The 20097-nt window shown below is 39.1% G+C and overlaps 1 protein-coding gene across 6 annotated transcripts in view; it reads left to right on the top strand.

Annotated features, from left to right (window-relative positions):
• LYN (LYN proto-oncogene, Src family tyrosine kinase) overlaps nt 1-20097 on the top strand; it is a 112580-nt gene that overhangs the window by 50945 nt on the left and 41538 nt on the right. For 3 of the 6 annotated variants that reach the window (XM_039868918.1, XM_039868920.1, XM_039868921.1), the window contains exons 2-9: nt 765-901; nt 3792-3837; nt 4663-4768; nt 6331-6429; nt 6552-6655; nt 7182-7331; nt 8326-8478; nt 19047-19229. In XM_039868918.1, coding sequence (XP_039724852.1) covers nt 770-901; nt 3792-3837; nt 4663-4768; nt 6331-6429; nt 6552-6655; nt 7182-7331; nt 8326-8478; nt 19047-19229 — 973 coding nt within the window. In that variant the 5' untranslated portion in view covers nt 765-769. The remainder of the gene's footprint in view (nt 1-764; nt 902-3791; nt 3838-4662; nt 4769-6330; nt 6430-6551; nt 6656-7181; nt 7332-8325; nt 8479-19046; nt 19230-20097) is intronic. The other 3 variants (XM_039868919.1, XM_039868923.1, XM_039868924.1) reach the window with 1 other exon arrangement.

The raw sequence follows: 20097 nt of genomic DNA, 5'->3' as shown, positions 1-20097 counted from the left end.
TGTTAGGAACTGGACTGCACAACAGGAGGTGGGCAGCAGACAAGCAAGTGGAAGCTTCTTCTGTATTCGTGCTGCTCCCCAGTGCTAGCATCACCGCCTCAGCTCCACTTCAGATCATCAGGCATTAGATTCTCATAGGAGCATGGGTCCCTGGTGTCAAAAAGGTTGGGGACTGATGGGCTACAAGGTTTTGCATTATAGACCTAGTTCCCAGAAGGGATCTGCTTGAACTACTTCCCTGAAGGGTGAGACTGAACCAGTTCCTTAAAGGGGCCATGTTATCTCAGGGTCAATACTCTGCATGCGAAGTTCCTTCTTCCTGGAATTCCTTTACTGACTTTGCCACCTGGCTGACATCATTTCTGTTTTGACTCACAGAACATTCTTTCAGAATGCTCCTCCTGCCTACCGCCTTTTTCTCTTTACCTGAGTTAGATGCCTTTTCCTAGGCCCGGTGCATTCTATATCATTGGCTCTCCACTACTATAAACTTAATTCACACATCTTTGCCACAAAAATACGAGCATCTTTAGAGCAGAGATTATGTCTTGCTAACATAAAATTGATTCTTCATAAATAGTTGTCAAGTGAATGAATATACAAGCAAACCAGTTTGTGAACAGTATCCACATTTGAGTTCGTTAAACTATCTATGATAAGGAATAAAAATATAACCTTTTATTTTTCATGAATGGAGAGATTTTGGTGGCTTGAAGCCAGTTCTAGAATGGTAAAACAATGTCATTGCTTTTATATTCCAACAGGAAATATGGGATGTATAAAATCAAAAAGGAAAGACAATCTGAATGACGATGGAGTAGATTTGAAGACGCAACCAGTACGTAATACTGACCGAACTATTTATGTGAGAGATCCAACGTCCAATAAACAGCAAAGGCCAGTAAGTAGATAGTCTCAGGGGAGAATTCCCACAGCAGGATCAAAGCATGATTTAAACACCAAATCTATAACATGTGCATGCAAAAAATCACATCAGTTACTTGGGCCTGGACTTTTGATATGCTTTGTACCTTAATCCTTTAAAGATCTTGCAAGCATTTGAAGGATAATAAGGTCACTTAGTGTAAAATAAAACGACCTTTGGGCACTTTTTTGTGTGTGGAGAAAATCATCTTCCATCTCACTGGTACAAATACCCACTCTTTATACATAAAGATATACAGTCTATTTACCTGAGCTTGTGTCACTTAGGACAGGTAGTGAGATTAGTGCAATGGTCTGCAAGCAGAAGGACATTCTGCATTCAAGTTAGATGCTAAAATAGTGCTAATATGTCATTTGGCACATTATACTTTATCCCATCTCATCATTTTTCAGTTAACTCATAGTAGTGCAGATACTGAAGTTTTCATGACATTGTAATTAAAAGATTTTTTAAAACACAGCTAATTCTGCCCACTAACCTTGAACAAATATCTACCAGAAATATATATGAGTGATGGACATGCTATTCAATGCATTTGAGAATGCTTGGCAAAGGAAGAACTACTATCACATTTTAAGGAAAAGAAGAACAGAGCTTTGGATAATTACAGCCTTAACTGCGCTTTATCTCAGCTCTTATATGTTTTCCATCTATTCACTCACTATATATATATATATATATTTCCATAGCCTGGTTTTTATGGAATTCTTCAGCAATTCAGCTGGAAGCAGCTTATTAGCCCAGATGCCTTCATTAAATGTTTTACAGTTTCTCTCATCTGACATGTTTTCAAATGACTTAGTATTCTAGAAACATATTATTGTTATCAAGCCTTTCAGCCTGCCCTCTCCTCCACTGCTCCCCATTACCCTACGGGTATAACATATGTCAAAGTCACATATCATTGTCGAAACTAATAAGTCACTATTGACCTTAAAAAGAAGTGGAGACGAAGAATGAATAAATTGTACACGATGTTTCTGGATAGATAAATTAATATTGTAATTTTATATAGAAACTCGAAATGTGTGAAATTATTCACAGCTTTAAGAATTTAGTGATAAATACATATAACATATTTAAAACACATTACATAAATAGGTACAGATGTAGAACTACATATTACATAAATATGATTAGTAGAAAATAAGATGTTATAAGGAATTGGAGTCACAAATAATTTTTCTGTTATAGACTTTCAAAGGTCTCATGAAAAGGATTTGACTTTTTCTGGATCCATACACCAGATTTACATGCTTTAAAACCCATTTTTTTGTTTGTTTGTTTGTTTGTTTTAAATAGCGATTGAAGATACTCTTTATTCAGAAAAGCAGAGGATAATAGTACACACCATTTTTTCTTTTAAAAGTAAGGGAGGTTAAAAATTAAGTTAGAAAGCAGAAGTAGTAAACATATTTGAAATCTCTTAATTCCCATATTTTGATTTGTGCCTTCTGTGGTCACAGATGCCCTTGTTTCACCAGCCGGTTAGTCTGGCCTTATTCCATAGCAACAGATAACACTCAGCTCCGGCCAGATGTGCCAAAAATGCCCACCCTGGGTTGATTACAGAGGAGTTCTGATGAGAGGGTAAGGCTGAACTGGTGCAAATTCAACAACACTCTAAGGAAAAGACATTCTAAAGAAAAAGAGGGAAGGTAGATGACTTGCATATGTGTGTTTTGGTCTTACAAAAAGTGTATTAAAACATTTGCAAATTAAGGACTCTGTTATGTGAAAGTCAGCTTCCTGCTTCAAAATGATTTAATTAGTTTCTCACCTTCAAATTATTTCTTCTAAGTCGTTTCGAGTTGATCATATATCCTAAGTATGTAAATCTAAATGATTTAAAAAAATCAGCGTAAAACTTTTTGAAATAATTGAAGGGATAATATGGACCTATGATTTTCTGATAGCAGAAAATATAGTAATTCTCATCCCTTCCATAATTGGAGATTTTATGGGCTAACTTTCATCAGAAATTTAAATTTCAGTACAAGCTATTTTGGTCCCATTTCATTAAATCATTTTAATCAAAGAGAAAAGTTACAAAGAGAAAAGTTACACGATTTGTGAGTATAGGTCTCTGACAGTGCCTTCCTTACACGGATCCAAGGGATCTTATACATCATCCTCATGGTCACTGAGAGAAAAAAGAATTCAATTTAAAAGGTAGTTGAGGTGGCCTTTTGTGTCACCAGACTCTTCCTGATAATTCACCTCCAACTAAAATAACAGAGGATGCCATCTGTCCCCATGACAGAATCAGGATCAGCCATAGGAAGCCTGGATGGGTTAGGACTTGTTCTCAGAGTCCTGACTACAGTTTTTTAAGCAAGTCTGCGAAACGTGGAGATCAGCAGTCGCTGATCCCCAGGGCTCCAGGCCCCCTCCATCTTTGCTCTGCTGACCCCGGTTTCCATGGTTGCTGAGACACAGCCTTCACTTGAAAAGCAAGTCAAAAGGAGGAGTTGCCCCCAAACCCCATACAACCGTTTTGTTCACAGATACACTCCCTCCCTCCACGTGTCTAGAATGCTGGGCAAATTGCCTTCCGAATAATATTAGGGTTCTGTTACCAAAAAAGAGGGGGAAATTGATCGGGTAAGCATTGCACGGCCCCTGCCCTGAGCCCTGTCATCACAGGCAAATGGCTGCTTTTAGATGGAAGAGTTTGTGGGTTGGGACATAGCTCTACAGAATTTTTCCTCTTTTTTTCTGGCTTAGTAAATTAGCAACTCTAAGCCTCATTTGCTACTGTTAGAAAAATGATATAACACACACCATAAACGTGAATGAAAAAAGCTAAACAAAAAATTTTTTTCTAACAAATATTCTCTCCTAGGTTACAGATTCTCAGCTTTTACCAGGACAGAGGTTTCAAACTAAAGGTATGTTTTCATAGCAAGATGGTGGCTTCTTTTCTTTACTGTTAGAGAATCTAACAAAAGTAGTTTTCCTGGGTGTTTTAATTTATTTTCTTATTGTGGAAAAATACACATAACATGAAATTTATCATTTTAACCATTTTTAAGTGTACAGTTCAGGGGCATTAAGTACATTCACATTTGTTGTGTAGTCATTACCACCATCCATCCCCAGAACTTCTTCATCGATCCAAACTGAAGCTCTGTTGCCATTAAACACTCCCACCTCTGCTCCTCCCAGGGCCTGGCAGCCACCACTCTGCTTTCTGTCGCTATGAGTTTGATACTCTATGTACCTCATATGAGTGGAATCATACAACATTTGTCCTTTTGTGACTGGCTAATTTCACCCGGCATAATTTCTTCAATGTTTATCCATATCGTAGCCAGTGTCAGAATCTACTTCCTTTTTAAGGCTGAATAATATTCTCTTGTATGTATAGACCACATTTTGTTTTTCCCTTCATTTGTCACTGGACATGTGTTTCCTCCTTTTAGCTATTATGAATAATGCTGCTATGAACATGGGTGTTTCATTTCTTGACCAGAGAGTTGGAATTACAGTTGTAGGCCTGTATTTGAGATGACAAGTACTGCTTACAGTGTGTACTTGTCACAGCTTGTACTTACTGTAGACTTTCTAGGCCCTGAGCCCTCTAGGAAGGAAACACATGCTGTCATCCCAGTGGCCCTTCTCAGTGCCATCTCCTCCTTTGTGCCCAGCGAGGGCTTGTTTCAGTGTTTCTGCTGAGGGATCTTACAGCCCCCTGCTTGGTTCTCCCTCTTTAGATCCAGAGGAGCAAGGAGACATTGTGGTGGCCTTGTACCCCTATGATGGCATCCACCCGGATGACCTGTCTTTCAGGAAAGGAGAGAAGATGAAAGTCCTGGAGGAGTAAGTGCATACAGGTGCTCCGCGCCTGCAGCCCTTTACCCAGGCTGCTGGGTCCCGTAGACCACCCCGCAGACCACCCCACAGACCACCCTGCAGACCGTCCCGCAGACCGTCCTGCTCGTTCTGCTCCCAGCAGCACGGCAGTAGCAACGACCCGTCTTGGGGACCTGAGGCCTCCCAGCCTCCTTGCAGTAGCCCAGATGGGGGTGGAGGCATAAGGCCAAAGGAATCTTCCTCTGAAGTCTGCCTATGAATACTCTCCAGGAAGTTTCCCTTCGAAGACAGACACCATTTCTTTTTTATCCATCTGTGCCACTTTAAGAAGTTTGGATGTGTGTGTGAAATTTGCCTGTTATTTTAATGCCATTTTTATTTAGTTAAATTACTCAAGTTCAGAGTGGGTTTATGGGTCCAAATGGTTTGTTTGGTTTATAAGGGCGCTGTGCCCGAGCAGCGGTCATCTTGGAAAAGCCTCTACTTAGCAATGTGGACTTCTGTGAAGACACTCGGACACCATCATTTCCTTGACCCCCGTCCATGCTGACTTACAGACCTGTAACCTATTCAGCCTACAGGAGTTCAGAACAGTATTGAGAATAAGGAACTCCGAGAGTCTTCATTCTCGCCTGCTTTTCCTGCTAATCTTGCACACCTTGTCGCCCTGGCTTGCCAACCAGAGTTAGAGGAGGGACACCTCAATTAAGGTGTTAAGTGGTTCAAAGCAGTTATCACTTACTGATTGAACATGAGCTTGCGCCTAATTCCTGGCCCTGCCTCTTATAGCTGTGTGACCTTGACAAATCACTTTAGTATTATACCTTAGTATAGCAGTGCTTCCCTTATAAAATGGGAATGACGGTGCCTCTGTCATGTGTTGATGTGAGGATTACGTGTGTGCACGTGTGTGTGGATAAATATAGTGGAGGCATATAGTTAGTGCCAGTTGTAGTTGTCCTGTGTGTCTTGGAGACAAGGATCCCATCTGCATGTGAGAATTCGAAGGGGAACATAACTGAAGCTCATAGGGACTCATCCATTCCTCCGTCGTTCACTGCCCCAGCCTCCTCCTTGGCATAAAGCCAAGGACAAGAAGGATGAGACCTACCTGCTTGGAATTATTTTATGATTTTCTACTTCTTTTTTTCATAGCGTCCATCTTGATATTTGGAAACTAAATGTTTTAACCAAAGAGCTTACAGCATAGGAACTATGGCTCATTATTCCCTTGACTTCTATTCCTATAAGAATCCTAAAGCATATCCCGGGGGAAATTAGAAACATTTTGCAGGATGAGAACCATTTTCACCAACTCGTGTCTGTGCAGCACTGTGCAGCACTGGGCACAGTGACCCACACTTCAGTTGAGAGGCTGTTTTTCTTTACTTCAGTCTTTAAACATATTTTTATTTCAGCAAGAGGAGTGAATTTTCCCACAGGATTCTGAGGTTCCGGGCATCTTTCCCATCCTCTCTTGCCCCCCAAAACAAATACCTGCAGACAGCTGCTATTGTAGATTTTGAGTCATTGGATACAAACAGTTTTGCTGTGTGTTTCTGTTCCAGGCATGGAGAATGGTGGAAAGCTAAATCCCTCTCAACGAAGAGAGAAGGCTTCATCCCCAGCAATTACGTAGCCAAAGTCAACACCTTGGAGACGGAAGAGTGAGTCCTTACCTGTTGTCATCTTCCATGGTTCTGTTTGTGGCAGTGGGTTTCTTGTTTACTCTTTACCGTTTTACCTTCCCTGAAGCATAACACCATACACTGTTAAAATGTCTTCTCAGGTGGTTTTTCAAGGATATAACCAGGAAAGATGCAGAAAGGCAGCTTCTGGCACCAGGGAACAGTGCTGGAGCATTTCTTATCAGAGAAAGTGAAACATTAAAAGGTAAGTGGCTTAAGGCTTCTTATAAAATGCTATTTACGAAATCATTCTTAGAGACTATTCTAGAATTCTTTTCAAAAAGAATATATTATTTTCTGGTAGTGAAAGTTTTATAGTTTGATAACAAATAACAAACCAAAATCATTAGTTTTGCTACTAAAAGTAACAGAAAGCAGACAAATTATAGCCATTTCTCATCACATTATATTTACGGAGTCCCTTACATTTTTATTTAGAGTAAATCTTAAAATTTTAAGAGCAAGAAAATCAAAATAACTTTAATTCAGTGAAATATTTTAAAAACTATCAAAAAAATAAGGAAAATGGCTTGGTAAATTTCACAGCAAAGAAAACGCTAGCTTCTTTTAGCAAGCGATGTTTTATAGGACTTTTAAAACTATGCACTGTATACATACTTAATTTATGTTTTGCATACTTTTATGGCAAAATGTATACCATGGTATTGTATAGTGCAGATCTTATTTATAAGACTTAGGTGTAATCTTTGCTTGTACTTTTCCCCCCACAGGAAGCTACTCTCTGTCTGTCAGAGATTATGACCCTGTGCATGGCGATGTCATTAAGCACTACAAAATTAGAAGTCTGGACAATGGAGGTTATTACATCTCTCCGAGAATCACTTTTCCTTGCATCAGTGACATGATTAAGCATTATCAAAGTAAGTAAAATCTGAAGATTGGACAAGGCAAAATATGTTTTTTATGGTAAATATATGGTGTCAAACACTTTTATATTAAAATTTTTTATGCATCATATTTCTTTTGGACAAAGGTGGAGGATCATCTTCTATAATTGATTCTGAATTATCTATAATTAAATATACATTCAAAGTCAGAGTTGATCTTTGTGAATAATTATTCCAGTCCTGTGCACCTGGCTCCTGCTGTTTGACAGTTGATGTCTCAGAATTATAAAGAGAAAACTGAATAGTATTTTCACATAGTGCATATTTTTGCAACACTAAAATATTTAGAAGTGGCAAGTCATTGGTCCTACATCACCAATGCCACGTTCCAGCCCTGCCAAGCTGAACTCGTGACCAGCTTTGGGTTCATTCCCGGTGTGATCGAAGGCAGTGTGGGCGGCCGTTATTACTGCTTATTTCTACAATCTGCTCGAAGGGAACACATATTATAGGTTTGCTCAGGGCTCAAAATATGGAGAGAACAAGGTACCCCAGATTTTGTGGAATCCTCCTCCTTCTCTGTCATCCCCATTCACTTATTCGTTTGGCATGTGTGTGAGCGCTCGCCATACCCTGGCCCTGTTTGGGGGCTGGGGCTCCCCTGGTGACATGACCAAGTCCCTGCCACTCTGCCCTGAGCTTACGTGGGCTCAGCAATCTGAAATAACGTTTTAAGTGTGACAGCCTGTCAGCCTTTATCTGTTTATGTTATTTTTGTTTGTTCGTTTTACTAGATTAACAGTACTACTGCATAAAATCAAGTATGTTTTAAATTGTTTTCCATTTAAGAGCTTCAAAAGTCATAACTGTAAAAAAGATCCCCTCGTAAGCATTTTAGGTTCATAAATATGGCAAGCTGGAAAAAAAGACTAATAGTAAAAAAAGACTAATAGTTGAAACCTCTCTATAGATACTGGTGAAATATAAAGTGTGACATTTTTAACCTTCGTTTTTTATTTTAAATCAGAGCAATCAGATGGCTTGTGCAGAAGACTGGAGAAGGCATGCATTAGTCCCAAACCACAGAAGCCGTGGGACAAAGATGCCTGGGAGATCTCACGGGAGTCCATTAAGTTGGTGAAGAGGCTTGGTGCTGGACAGTTTGGAGAAGTCTGGATGGGTGAGTGTGTCGCTCTGGAGCCAGAGTCCACTCTGGCGGTGACAGCTGGGAAAATAAGGGCTCGAGCCAATTTCTACCAGTTTTCTCAGCCAAACACTAAATGGTGTCAGAAGCATCATTTTTTTTTTTTTCTGTTTTTCTCTGTCTACTTGGCACCAAGAACTGGCCTGAAAAATTATTTGACTAGACTCTTCCTCTTCCTTGTGACTTGGTAATTCTTTTTTAAGGCAGAAGTGGGTATTTATCCTGATTGTCCTGTCTACTCTTTTATGATTTTTTCATCACCAGAGTCTCTGGACACACATTTTAAGTATCTTCTGTCTCAGGACAAGTCCTTGCTCATGGGCTTCAGGAAGCCTCACATTTATTATAATTTCTCACCAAGAAAGCTTCATTAATGAACCATTCCTTAATATTAAGTACTTCTCGGGCTGGCAGAATCATAGCAGTGGCTTTCTCCAGGGAATTTCTTTAGGCCCTCTGTCTTTTCTAAAATTGGTGTGGTGAATGTAAATTTCTTTTGTGATAAGAATACCCTCTTCTTCCTTAAAGCATTATATATTCTTCATGGTTCTAATTGAAAACTCACTTACTTCTGGAAAGGATGACATATTAGGTCGTGCACATCTTACCAGATCACTCTTTCTGTGCCAGCTTTGTGTACGTGAAAGCAAACATGATTTCTAAAGAAAAAAAAGGGGTGGATGGCTTTTAAAAACTGCCCAGCCCCAGCCAAACAGAAACGAAAGCCTCTTCTGGCCTGCTGCAGCCATGTGGTCATTTTACTTCCCCATCCAGGGGTCTGGGAGGGAGAGGTTTTCCTCTAGAACCTTGGCCCCCGAGATCCCAGCTTTGCCCACTTTTTCCTGATGATCCTAATTTAGCTAGAATGTCTTTTAAATGTGGCCGATACTCACCCAGCATGTAATTAATTCTTACTGTGCTGTTTAAGTCTTTAAGAACATATTTACAGAATTCAGATAAATTATAATTACACACCTCGCATCTTTCATTTGGTTGCCACATTTCCGAACCGGTGGGCAGCGCGCATAAGGCACTTTTTCCATTCCAGTCAGCAGATTCTTGGGCGTGAGCGCTCGCTCGCTCTAGGTGTGGCGTCTCATTCACTCTGTTGCCTAAATCATAATATTATCCTCCTCCTTTCTCTGTCTGCTCTTTTCTTTTCTATTGGGGTAAAATTCATGTACTATAAAATCAATCATTTTAAAATGAACAATTCAGTGACATTTACTACATTCAAATTGTCGTGCAGCCACCAGCTCTGTCTGGTCCCAAAATGTTTTCAGCAGCCCCTAAGGGAAACAGTGTACCCCTTAACAGCCCGCCCCGTCCCCTCCTCCTCCAGCCCCTGGCAGCCACCTTTCTGCCTTCCGTCCCTGCGCATTTGACTATTCTGAGTACCTCGTGTACGTGGAATTGTGTAGTATTAGTCCTTTTCACTTAGCATAGTGTCTTCACAGTTCATCCATGACATACCGTGTCTTGGAACTTCATTCTGATTTAAGGCCGAATAACATTTCATTGTGTGAATAACATTTCATTATGCCACAGTTTGTTTATCCGTTTTTGCGTTGGCGAATGTTCGGGCTGTTTCCACCTTTTGGTTATTATGAATAACGCTGCTATGAACAGTCACGTACGATTTACTGTGTGGACAAATGTTTTCATTTCTCTGGGGTATATACATTCTTTTAGGAGTGAAATTGCTGGGCCATATGATAATTCTACATTTAACTTTTTTGAGGAACCATCAAGCTTGTTTAAAAAAAAAAAAAATGTTGCCTTCTTTTCTTTCCCCGCTGAGGTATTTGTTTTCTTAATACTTTCCGCCCCCCAAATCCTCAGAATGGGGCAGAAATCGTATAATAAACATTGTATACCCTTCACCTAGATTCACCAATTAATATTTTGCTACATTTTCTTTATCTTTTTTATATATTACATGCACACACATGTATATTTTATTGTTGTTGTTGAACCACACGAGAATAAGTTGCAGACATAATGACGCTTCACCCCTAAATATTTAAGCATGTGTCTCCTCAGAGCATGGCCGTTATCTTACACAATACAGTGATTACATTCAGGAAACTTAACATTTTGATACATACTATTATTTAATACAGAGTCTGTATTCGAATTTCCCTAATTGTCCCAATAATGTCCTTGTAGCTATCTGGGATCGCGTATTTGCTTTTAGTTGACATAGCTTTAGTCTTCTTTACTCTGGAGCAGTCCTTCAGCCCATCTTCATTTTTTATGACACCGACGTTTGGTACAACACAGGTCAGTTGTTTTGTAAAATACCCTCATTTGGGTTTTTGGGGTTTTTTTTAATGTTTACTCTGATTTGACTTGGGTTATGCCCTCGTGCATGAATAATGCTAAGTGATGCTGTGTCCTCAGTGCGTCTGTCAGGAGGCACAGAATATTAGTTGGTGACTTTTTTTTTTAAATTTTAAGGAGGTTCTCCAGGTTTCTCCATCGTAAATGTTACTTTTTAATTCCCTTTTATAATGAAATAACAACTGTGAGGAGAGTTTTTAAGATTGTGTAACTATCCTGTGCTCCAAAAGAACTTCCCTCAAGTGGTTTCAGCATTATTTGCTCATTTTGAATTTTCTTCCCTCTTAGAAGCCATAACTTCTCTAAAAAGCTGCAGCCCGTCCCTGCCCTCCCACACTCCCCTGACCATGCCTCCTCCAACGCCACTGGCTCCCTTCGGCAAGCAGGAACCGTGCCTTCTCTCCCGGGCCTCCCCTACCCAGTCTTCTCTCTTCATCGAGAGTATTGGCAGGAAAATATGTGTTCACAATTATATTTAATTGCCCTGTAGGTCTCTGAGTCCCAAGGAATGCACCTTCCTCTCGGTATTTACCTTGACTTTGAGTGGAGAGGAAATGATAAGAAGTAGAGGAGGAGGAGAGAAAAGAGTGTCTCAGCCATACAGCGTCCAACACCCCCTTCTAAGTACATTTTCGTCGATTATCTCTTGTGCTCATCGCGGTGTCACTGTCAGATAAGAATTATTGTCATCATTTGATAAATGAAGACACTGAGAACCAGAGAAACAGCTTACCCAAAGTCATTCGAGGCAGTGAGGAAGCTGGCTGCTCTAGACCTGGACTTGCTTACTAAGCTCTCTACAAGTTAATTTGACTCCCTACCCCAGTTTCCTGGTAAAATGGGCAGACAACTCTCACCAGCTGCAGAAAGGAAGAATGGAATTATGTAGCTGAAGTCTTTCCTATAGAGTCTGTCTCTGTGCACTCTATTTTTATTATTTCCATTTTACTGTGTTTGACTAGAGGCTCTGGAAGCTATATTTCAATAGACTTTCCCTAATTTTAATCATGAATGCAAACTATAAACAATCCAGTTAGACCTTCCTGTGGATATTTGCCAGCAAAGGAATTACTTATATGTCATGAAGAGGAAAGTAGAGGGAACTTAACTGGGTGTACTTGTCTGCTCTAAAACAGTAGCCCTGCGTATGAAGTGATGGTTTGGAGTTGTGTGCCGAACTCTTTCTGTTCAGCTGTGAAACCATGATAAAGGCATCGAATTGCATGCTCTTTGCACCCAAGAGACGAGAGATAAGATCTGCTGGTCTGGGGAGTTATCACTTTGAGGGGGAAGAGATTGTGTTCTCTTAAAATTTGCTTGAGGGCTACTAGCAAGTAGAATGGTAACCTCTTACCAGCTGCATGATGGTGGTGCTCGCAGGTGCCATTTGCCAGCCAACTCGTCCATGCCGAAACACTGATGAGCTGGTGCTAAGTTAAGAGCAAGGTAGCAGCTGAGGCGTGCTCGGGCATGGGGAAGACACGGCTGAATAGATCCGCTCACAGCACAGGTTGGTCATGAGTAGCTAAAGCCTGTGCTGAAATTGTCACCTGGAGCTCGAGCACACTGATTCTTTCTGGGGTTGGAAAACTTCTTTGCTTCCAGTTTTAGATACACCAGTCCTCCTGCCCATTTCTCACTCTTTCCTGTTCGTGGGCTTTCACCTGGCCATGTGGTAAAGGTTCACACTGATTTTAGGACTTTTATTTAGCATGTACCCAGGTGGTGCCTGGGAGAAGCTGAGATTTAGAAGAGAGGAGAAGAGGGCATTGGAAAATATGTAATCGTTTTCTCCAGAATGTTACTTTTTATTTAAACTGTTTGAAAGAGGGCAAACATCTTATGAAAATTTATTATTTGAATAGATTTGCTAATAACTTTCTGCGCGTGTGGTAAATACACATAATATAAAATTTACCATCTTAATCTTGTGGAACTGGGACTCTGTATACTCTTTTGGCAACAGCTCCCCTTCCTCCCATTTCCCCAGCCCCTGTCAACCTCCATTCTACATTCCCATCAGCAGTGCGTAAAGGTTCCAGTTTTTCCACATCCTCACCAACACTTGTTATTTTCTGGTGGGTTTGTTTTTGTTTTTGTTTTATAATATGAGTGTGAGGTGGTGTCTCATTGTGGTTTTGATTTGCATTTCCTTAATGATTAGTGATGCTGAACATCTTTTCATGTGTTTATTGCCCATCTGTGCATATTCTTTGCAGAAATGTCTATTCAAGTCCATTGCTCATTTTTTAATTGGGCTACTTGTTTGATTTGCTAATAATGTTTTAAAAGAGAGAGACAGCAGAGCCTTGTCTGAAAAGGGGTTATAATAGAATCCAGCTTGTAGGAATGGTGTAAGGATCGAATGAGATGGTGCAAGTAAGCATTCGGCCCAGTCAACAGCATTCAGGGAATCCTTGTTATTACTAAATATTTCATTTTATTATAAATAAAGTATGGTAACATTAGAGCAAAGGTCATGAAACAGAGGGGAGAAATTACCCAGGATTTCCTCACTCAATACAAGTTGTTTCTTGTTTTTTTAAATTAATCTTTTTATTTCGAAATATAAATTCACACACAATCATAAGAAATAATATAGAAATGTAAACACATGTCCACACAAACACTTTTACATGAATGTTCATAGTAGCATTATTCATCATAGCCAAAGAGAGTAAACAACCCAAATGTCCATCAATTGATGAATCTATAAACAAAATATGGTATAGCCACGCAACAGAATATTATTCAGCAAAAAAAAAAATAAGTAAAGTACTGACACATGCCACAGCATGGACAACCCTTGAAAACACTATGTTAAATGAAAGAAGCTGGACACATATTATAAGGACTACATATTATATGATTACATTTATATAAAATGTCCAGAATAGGTAAATCGATAGAACTAAAGTAGATGAGTGAACGCCTCAGGTATGAAGGATGAGAGAGTGATTGTTAATAGGTGGGTGTGAGATTTCTTTTGGGGGTGATGAAAATGTTCCAATAATTGATTGTAGTGATGCTTCCATGACTCCGAATATACAAAAACCAATGAAATGTATACTTTAAATGAGTATATGGTATAGTATTAGAATTATATTTTTAAAAAGCTATCATATATATATATATAATATATATATTATATATATATACACATATGTGTGTGTGTGTGTGTGTGTAAAACAATACAAACAGATCCCATGTAACCTTTACCCTGTTTACCCCAATAGTAACATCTTGCAAAACTATAATACAATATCACTGTCTGGATATTGACATTATTTTTTTTGTTTTTTAATTATGTTTTTCTCCTTCTAGTCTTGCATTGAAAGGAAAGAATAGAAGGGAATGAGGGATGGAAGAATGGGTGAAGGAGAAAGGGAGGGAGGGGGAGGGAGGGAGGGGAGGAAAGGGAGAAGGAAGAAAGAAGAAAAAATAAAAAAAATTTTAAATTTTATCTGGGACCTTTTACAGATACGGTTCTGTGAATTTGGCTGTCCGTCAGGGAGGTTCTCCTTAGCTATCCACGTCAGTATGCTGAATGCATTTAGCAGAAGAATAATGGGAATAAAACAAAAAAAGTAATGATTAGTGATGTTATGCTACAAATTAGAGGTTAAAGGTTGCCCCTCTCCCACCTGTGTTTGTGCATCCGTCTGACTGTCTGGGGGCTGGTATAATAGCAAAGTCTGTGCAGTTTAGAGCTGCCAAAAGTTATATTTCTTAAGGATTAGCAGGCTAGTTTCTCTCATCAGTCACATTTTGTGGTTTGAATTATTTTGATCTGAAATCAGTGAACAAATACTAGGAAGTGACCTGTCCTGGGGCAGGGGACAGGGGGCAGGGTAGGAGGGGATAGGGATAAAAGAAAGAGGAGTTTCTTCCTCAAGCTGTTTCCTCTTGGTGTGATCCTCTTGACATCTGGCATGGTGACATGTTTTCCTCCATGGATTGTGGGACTCCCAGGGAACTGACTGATCTGTGAGGCCGAGGATGATGTTTCCTGTTACCACTTGGTCTATGAAGAGACTTTGTGGAAGAAAGGAAACTTATTTTGAATTGAATTTTGCTTGATACATTTTCATTTGAACCAATAGCATTGAAATTAATGACCAGCCAACTTCCAAAATCAACTACATACATCTTTTTTTTAAACCCATTCTCCCTAGGTGCTTTTTAGCAAGGTAGTCAGACTTGCTCAGTTTGAGCTCAGATCTTCATACCAGTTTTCTTTACTGCGGTAAAGTTGCACCCCAGGGGAAAACTTTACTATCTTCCAAAGGTTTTCTAAAATCATTTTTCATCTGTAATGCGAACCAAAATCTCCGCGACTGGGTGAATTGAACCTGCATATTACTGGGAAGTACAATTTTGTCCTTAGTCCTGAACAAAAATCATGATGAAAATCTGCCCTATTGTTTAAATGTCACGGCCCTAAGACACCATTAAGTGAAAGCTGCTTCCACTTCTTGGGCTGTTTGACACAGCTGTTTTAGTCACTGCTCCTCTCGAACTTCTTATCAGCATTTTAAATATCTTTAGCAGCTGCAGTATTTCCTGATAACTTTCCCCCCCTACCCTTGGAAAGCATTTTTTTCATCCTTTACCCATAATTTTGTGTTATGTAAATGCCTCAAAGAGTTCCATTGCTTTTAAGACGAAAGGAGAATCATTTTGGTTCTTTCACTTTTATTGTATGTAATATAACAAGCAGACAGAAAAGTGCTTACGAGACAAATATTCAACACCACAAATAATTACAAAATGAACACCTGTGCGGTGACCACTGAGATCACGCAGTGGAAACTTGCCAGCACCCAGAAGCCCCCACTTATCCATTTCCAGTCACAACCACGCCTGTCGCCCAAAGGCAGCTGCTCTTCTGGCCTTTGTGATCATGTCCTGGCTTTTCTTTACAGTTCTGCTACTTTTGTATGTGGGGGTGTACATCCCCAAACAATAGAATTTAATTTTGCCTGTTTTTTGAACTTTGTATAAATGAGTCAGACCAAATGTACTCTTTTATTATGTCTTGCCTCTTTTTAGTCAGCATTATGCTTGTGAGAGTCATTCATTTATGTGTAGGATGTAGCAAAGTTTATTCATCCTCATTTTATATATAGTATGGTGTTGAATTTATATTCAAGATGTATAACAGTTTATTCAGTGATTTCACTATTTATTGATGGAATGGAGTGCTTCTCTGGTTTTGGCTGCTATAAACATTTCTGTGCTGCTGCCATGGGTATATGAGTTCATCTAGGGTGACCAGGGCTGGGTTTGCTAGATCATAGGAGTCTGAATCTTCAAGTCTGCTAAATACTGCCAGCTTAGTTTCCCAAGTGCTTGTCCCAGTTTAGACCCTCACCAGCAACATACAAGAGCACGGCCTGTGTGTGTGTGTGTGTGTGTGTGTGTGTGTGTGTGTGTGTGTTCACTCAAGATAATTGCACTTAAATGGAGGCTACTCTGTCAATAGTCTTCATGGGCCCCTTGGGAATATTCTTAAAGCCAGAAGCTTTAGGGATGAATTTCAGTGATGCTCAAAAAAAGTACAGAAAAGGGCCAGTGGGAGCTGCCAGTTTCCCTAGCAAGGGGCATGTGCTTCTGCTTTTTGTCAAGTGGGTGGTGGTTTCTCCCAATGGCTTTATTTGCATTTCTGTGATTACTAATAAGATTGAATTCCTTTCACATGTGTATTAGTCATTTGGATTTTTTTCTTTGAAATGTTCATCCAAGCCTTTGCCTATTTTCTATTTTTCTTATTGATTTGTAGGAATTCTTTATATATGCTGAATACTAGTCTTTGTCATTTACATTTATCAAAGAGAGTGTATTTTTTGCTCTGCTTTGCCACAGATATATTCATGTAACTGAGGACCTGTTTATAAACTTTTAAACAAATTTACGATGGAATCTTCTTGATTAAAATGTAATATTAAAAGACTTTTGGTGGTGAAATTTACTTTAAATTTACTCTTAAGAGCCATAGGAAAGGTTGTATTGTTTATAATTATGCATTTAGATAGAAAATCAATTTAATTTATTCACGATCTCATTATTTTGTGTAGTTTGTGGCTTTTAAAAATGAGCTAGGACAGTATTTTGTCAGTTTTCTTATTCATATGTTCTAACGCTTATTTTATTTTGTACTGTATTCTTCGTTTTGCTGGAGTACAAGCTACTACTAGGTACAAATCAAAGTGAAATATAAAAGGAAAAGTTTTAAGGGAGAAATCAGTGTTAATGATCAGAAGAGAAAATATTTACTAGGATTGACTGTTAGCTATAAACTAATACTTTTTCTTGCCCATTTGAAGATATAGAAATAGAAACACAATTATTTTATTTTTAAAAGTAATTACTTTTGTAAAAAAAAAATGACACACATGGTAGTCCTCCTTTACCCACAGGAGATGCCTGAACCGCAGATAGTACCAGACCCTACACATACTACGTTTTTTCCTATATGCACATATCTTTTCACTTACAGAAAGCACCTGACAGCTTCTCTTTGGCATATTGGAATTGCCAACATCACTACTCTTGCACTTGGGGCCATTATTAAGTAAAATAAGGGTGACTTGGACGCAAGCACTGCCATACAATTGACAGCTGATCCGATAACCAAGATGGTTACTAAGTGACTAATGGGCAAGGAGTGTCTACAGCGTGGGGATGCTGGACAAAGGGACGAGTCACATCAGGGTGAACAAGGGGACAATGTGAGATTTCATCAGTCTACTAGAACAGCGCACAATTTTAAACTTATCAATGGTTAATTTCCGGAATTTTCTATGTCACATTTTTAGACCTCAGTTGACCGTGGGTACCTGAAACTTCAGAAAGCAAACCACAGATAAGGGGGATGGCTGTATTCATTCACAAATTTAATTAAAATTAAAAAAAAAACAAAAGAATGTAAAAGTCACCCCAAATTCGACCATTCAGAGACCATCATTGTTGATGTCTCACTGAGCACATTCCAGTCATCTCTCTATGCTATACATACCCAGATTACTGTGTGACCTAAGAAGGGGGACCAGACACTATACATCAGCATTTTTTCTTAGCGCAGGTACTATAAAGCTGTAACACACCGGGTAGAGGTAATCTTCAGGGAGGTTCCTGGTGGTGACAAAATGCCACTCTCTGCCCACCCTGTTTTATGTTTCTCACTTCCAAGAAAAACAGAGGAAAGCAAAGGAGAATTTGATTATGTATATTTCTGCTTTGCAAAAACCAGTGAGGAAAGGCTTTCTCAGAGGAAAACCAGACTCAGAATTTAGCACATGATTGAGGCAGGTCCCAGAAAAGCGGTGCCTTGGGGGAACCATGCTGCGTCAGTATTTCCCGAAGCGTGTTCCAGAGGGTGTGGAAAGGTGCATGAAAAAGTGTTCCGTAGTCAAGAAAGTGTGGGAAATGCTGAGGTTAGCCAAGTCAGACGGGTTTCTTCACTGAAGGGCTCTTGATGCTTCTGCTGCCTCTGCTGGGCGTGGGGGGCGGGCGAGGGTGCGCCGGCAGGCAGTGGTTCCCAGGCCTCGGCACAGAGCCCTCTGTCCATGGAGAATCATCCAAGTCCCATTCTCTTTGGAAACTTTGGGAAATGCTCATTTGATTTCAGCATATCATACTTTAAAGTTAACGTAGACAAATAATTTTTAAGTGCAAAGCTTTTTTTCTGATTGTAAAAATAATACATATTCACCATAGAATATTTGTTAAGTAGTTAAAGGTATTGTGAACAAAATTAAAACTACCATTATTCCACCCTTGCAGATAGGCGGTATTTGGTATATTTTGGTGTATTTTCTTCCAGACTGTTGTCTGTGTATGTGTGCGTGTGTGCAAAAGTACATAAAGCTGTGGTGGGTTTTTTTTCCTGTCTTGGATAAAGAACACTTTATTAATTAGAGGAAAATCTTAGTCCCCATGATGGAATACAACAGATTTTTTTTAAAAAAAATCCAATTGCTTTATTAAAACTTTAGCTATTGGAATAATTTTAAATTTGTTTATAAAAGTGGTTCAGACAATTTCTATATATCCTTTACTCAGCCTTCCCTAATGTTAACACTATATGGAATTTTATGTAAGTTGTTTTCTATCTGTAACACAATTTTCTTCTAACTCCGCGTGAAGTTTTTGGATTTTCCATGTGGTAAAGCATGTCCTCCCTTCTTCTTTCATCTTAGGTTACTATAACAATAGCACCAAAGTGGCTGTAAAAACCCTGAAACCAGGCACTATGTCTGTGCAAGCATTTCTGGAAGAAGCAAACCTCATGAAGACCCTGCAGCACGACAAGCTGGTGAGGCTGTACGCAGTGGTCACCAAAGAGGAGCCCATCTACATCATCACGGAGTACATGGCCAAGGGTGAGGCACCCCCCAAGCCCAGTGCTGTTAAAAGGCTTAATCCCTAGAAGTAACATGTCTAAATGTTCAGGTAACACTCAAACAATTTTAATTGTAAAACAGTATGCTCACCACCAAAAGATCAGAAAATATGGGAAAACAAAGCATTTTCATAAACCACCCCCTCGTAAGTAATCCATGTTATAAAATTAATATATAGTTTTCCTATTTTCTGTGCATTCACCTCTGTATTTATATTAGCCCCCAAAACAGTGCCCAATACCTACTAGGCAACCAATAAATACTTGTCGAGTAAATAAATATGTATTTTAAATAAGAGTATTTTTATTATATATTTAAAGTATGAGTTTTCAAAATCCTAAAACTAGTTTGTTTTCCTCTTTAGCATTATTTAAATATTTAGGGTGTCACTTTAAAACATTAACATTTTTAAAACTTGTCGAGGTTGAAATCCTACGTAATCATAGAATCACAGAAGAGGTTTCAAGCAACCATCTTTTCTTGTGTTGTTTTCACCATCAGAAAAAAGGGTTTGAATCGTCATCCTTCTTCCTCCAGTTCTAGAGATACTAGTAAGATTTTTTAAAAATCTCCAGAAGGAATGAAGGTAGAAAAGAAACATAAGCAGTAATCCAGAATTAACCACCATTTCATACATAATGGAGATTATAGTGTGATGTCATAGCTGAATAGGTTAGAAAGATGAATAGTTTCTTAATATGTGTTAATACTCCACAATATTAATCTCTCAGATTCCTTCTAAAAAAGGACATAATTTTAAAAAAGGAAAAAAAAAGAAAAAGAAAAGAAAAGAAAGAAAGGAGGGAGGGAGGGAGGAAGGAAGGAGAGAGAGAGAGAGAGAGAGAGA

Source organism: Pteropus medius, unplaced genomic scaffold (assembly GCF_902729225.1).
Source record: "Pteropus medius unplaced genomic scaffold, Ma_sr-lr_union100, whole genome shotgun sequence".
Lineage (NCBI taxonomy): Eukaryota > Metazoa > Chordata > Mammalia > Chiroptera > Pteropodidae > Pteropus > Pteropus medius.
This window is presented reverse-complemented; position numbering and strand designations above follow the sequence as displayed.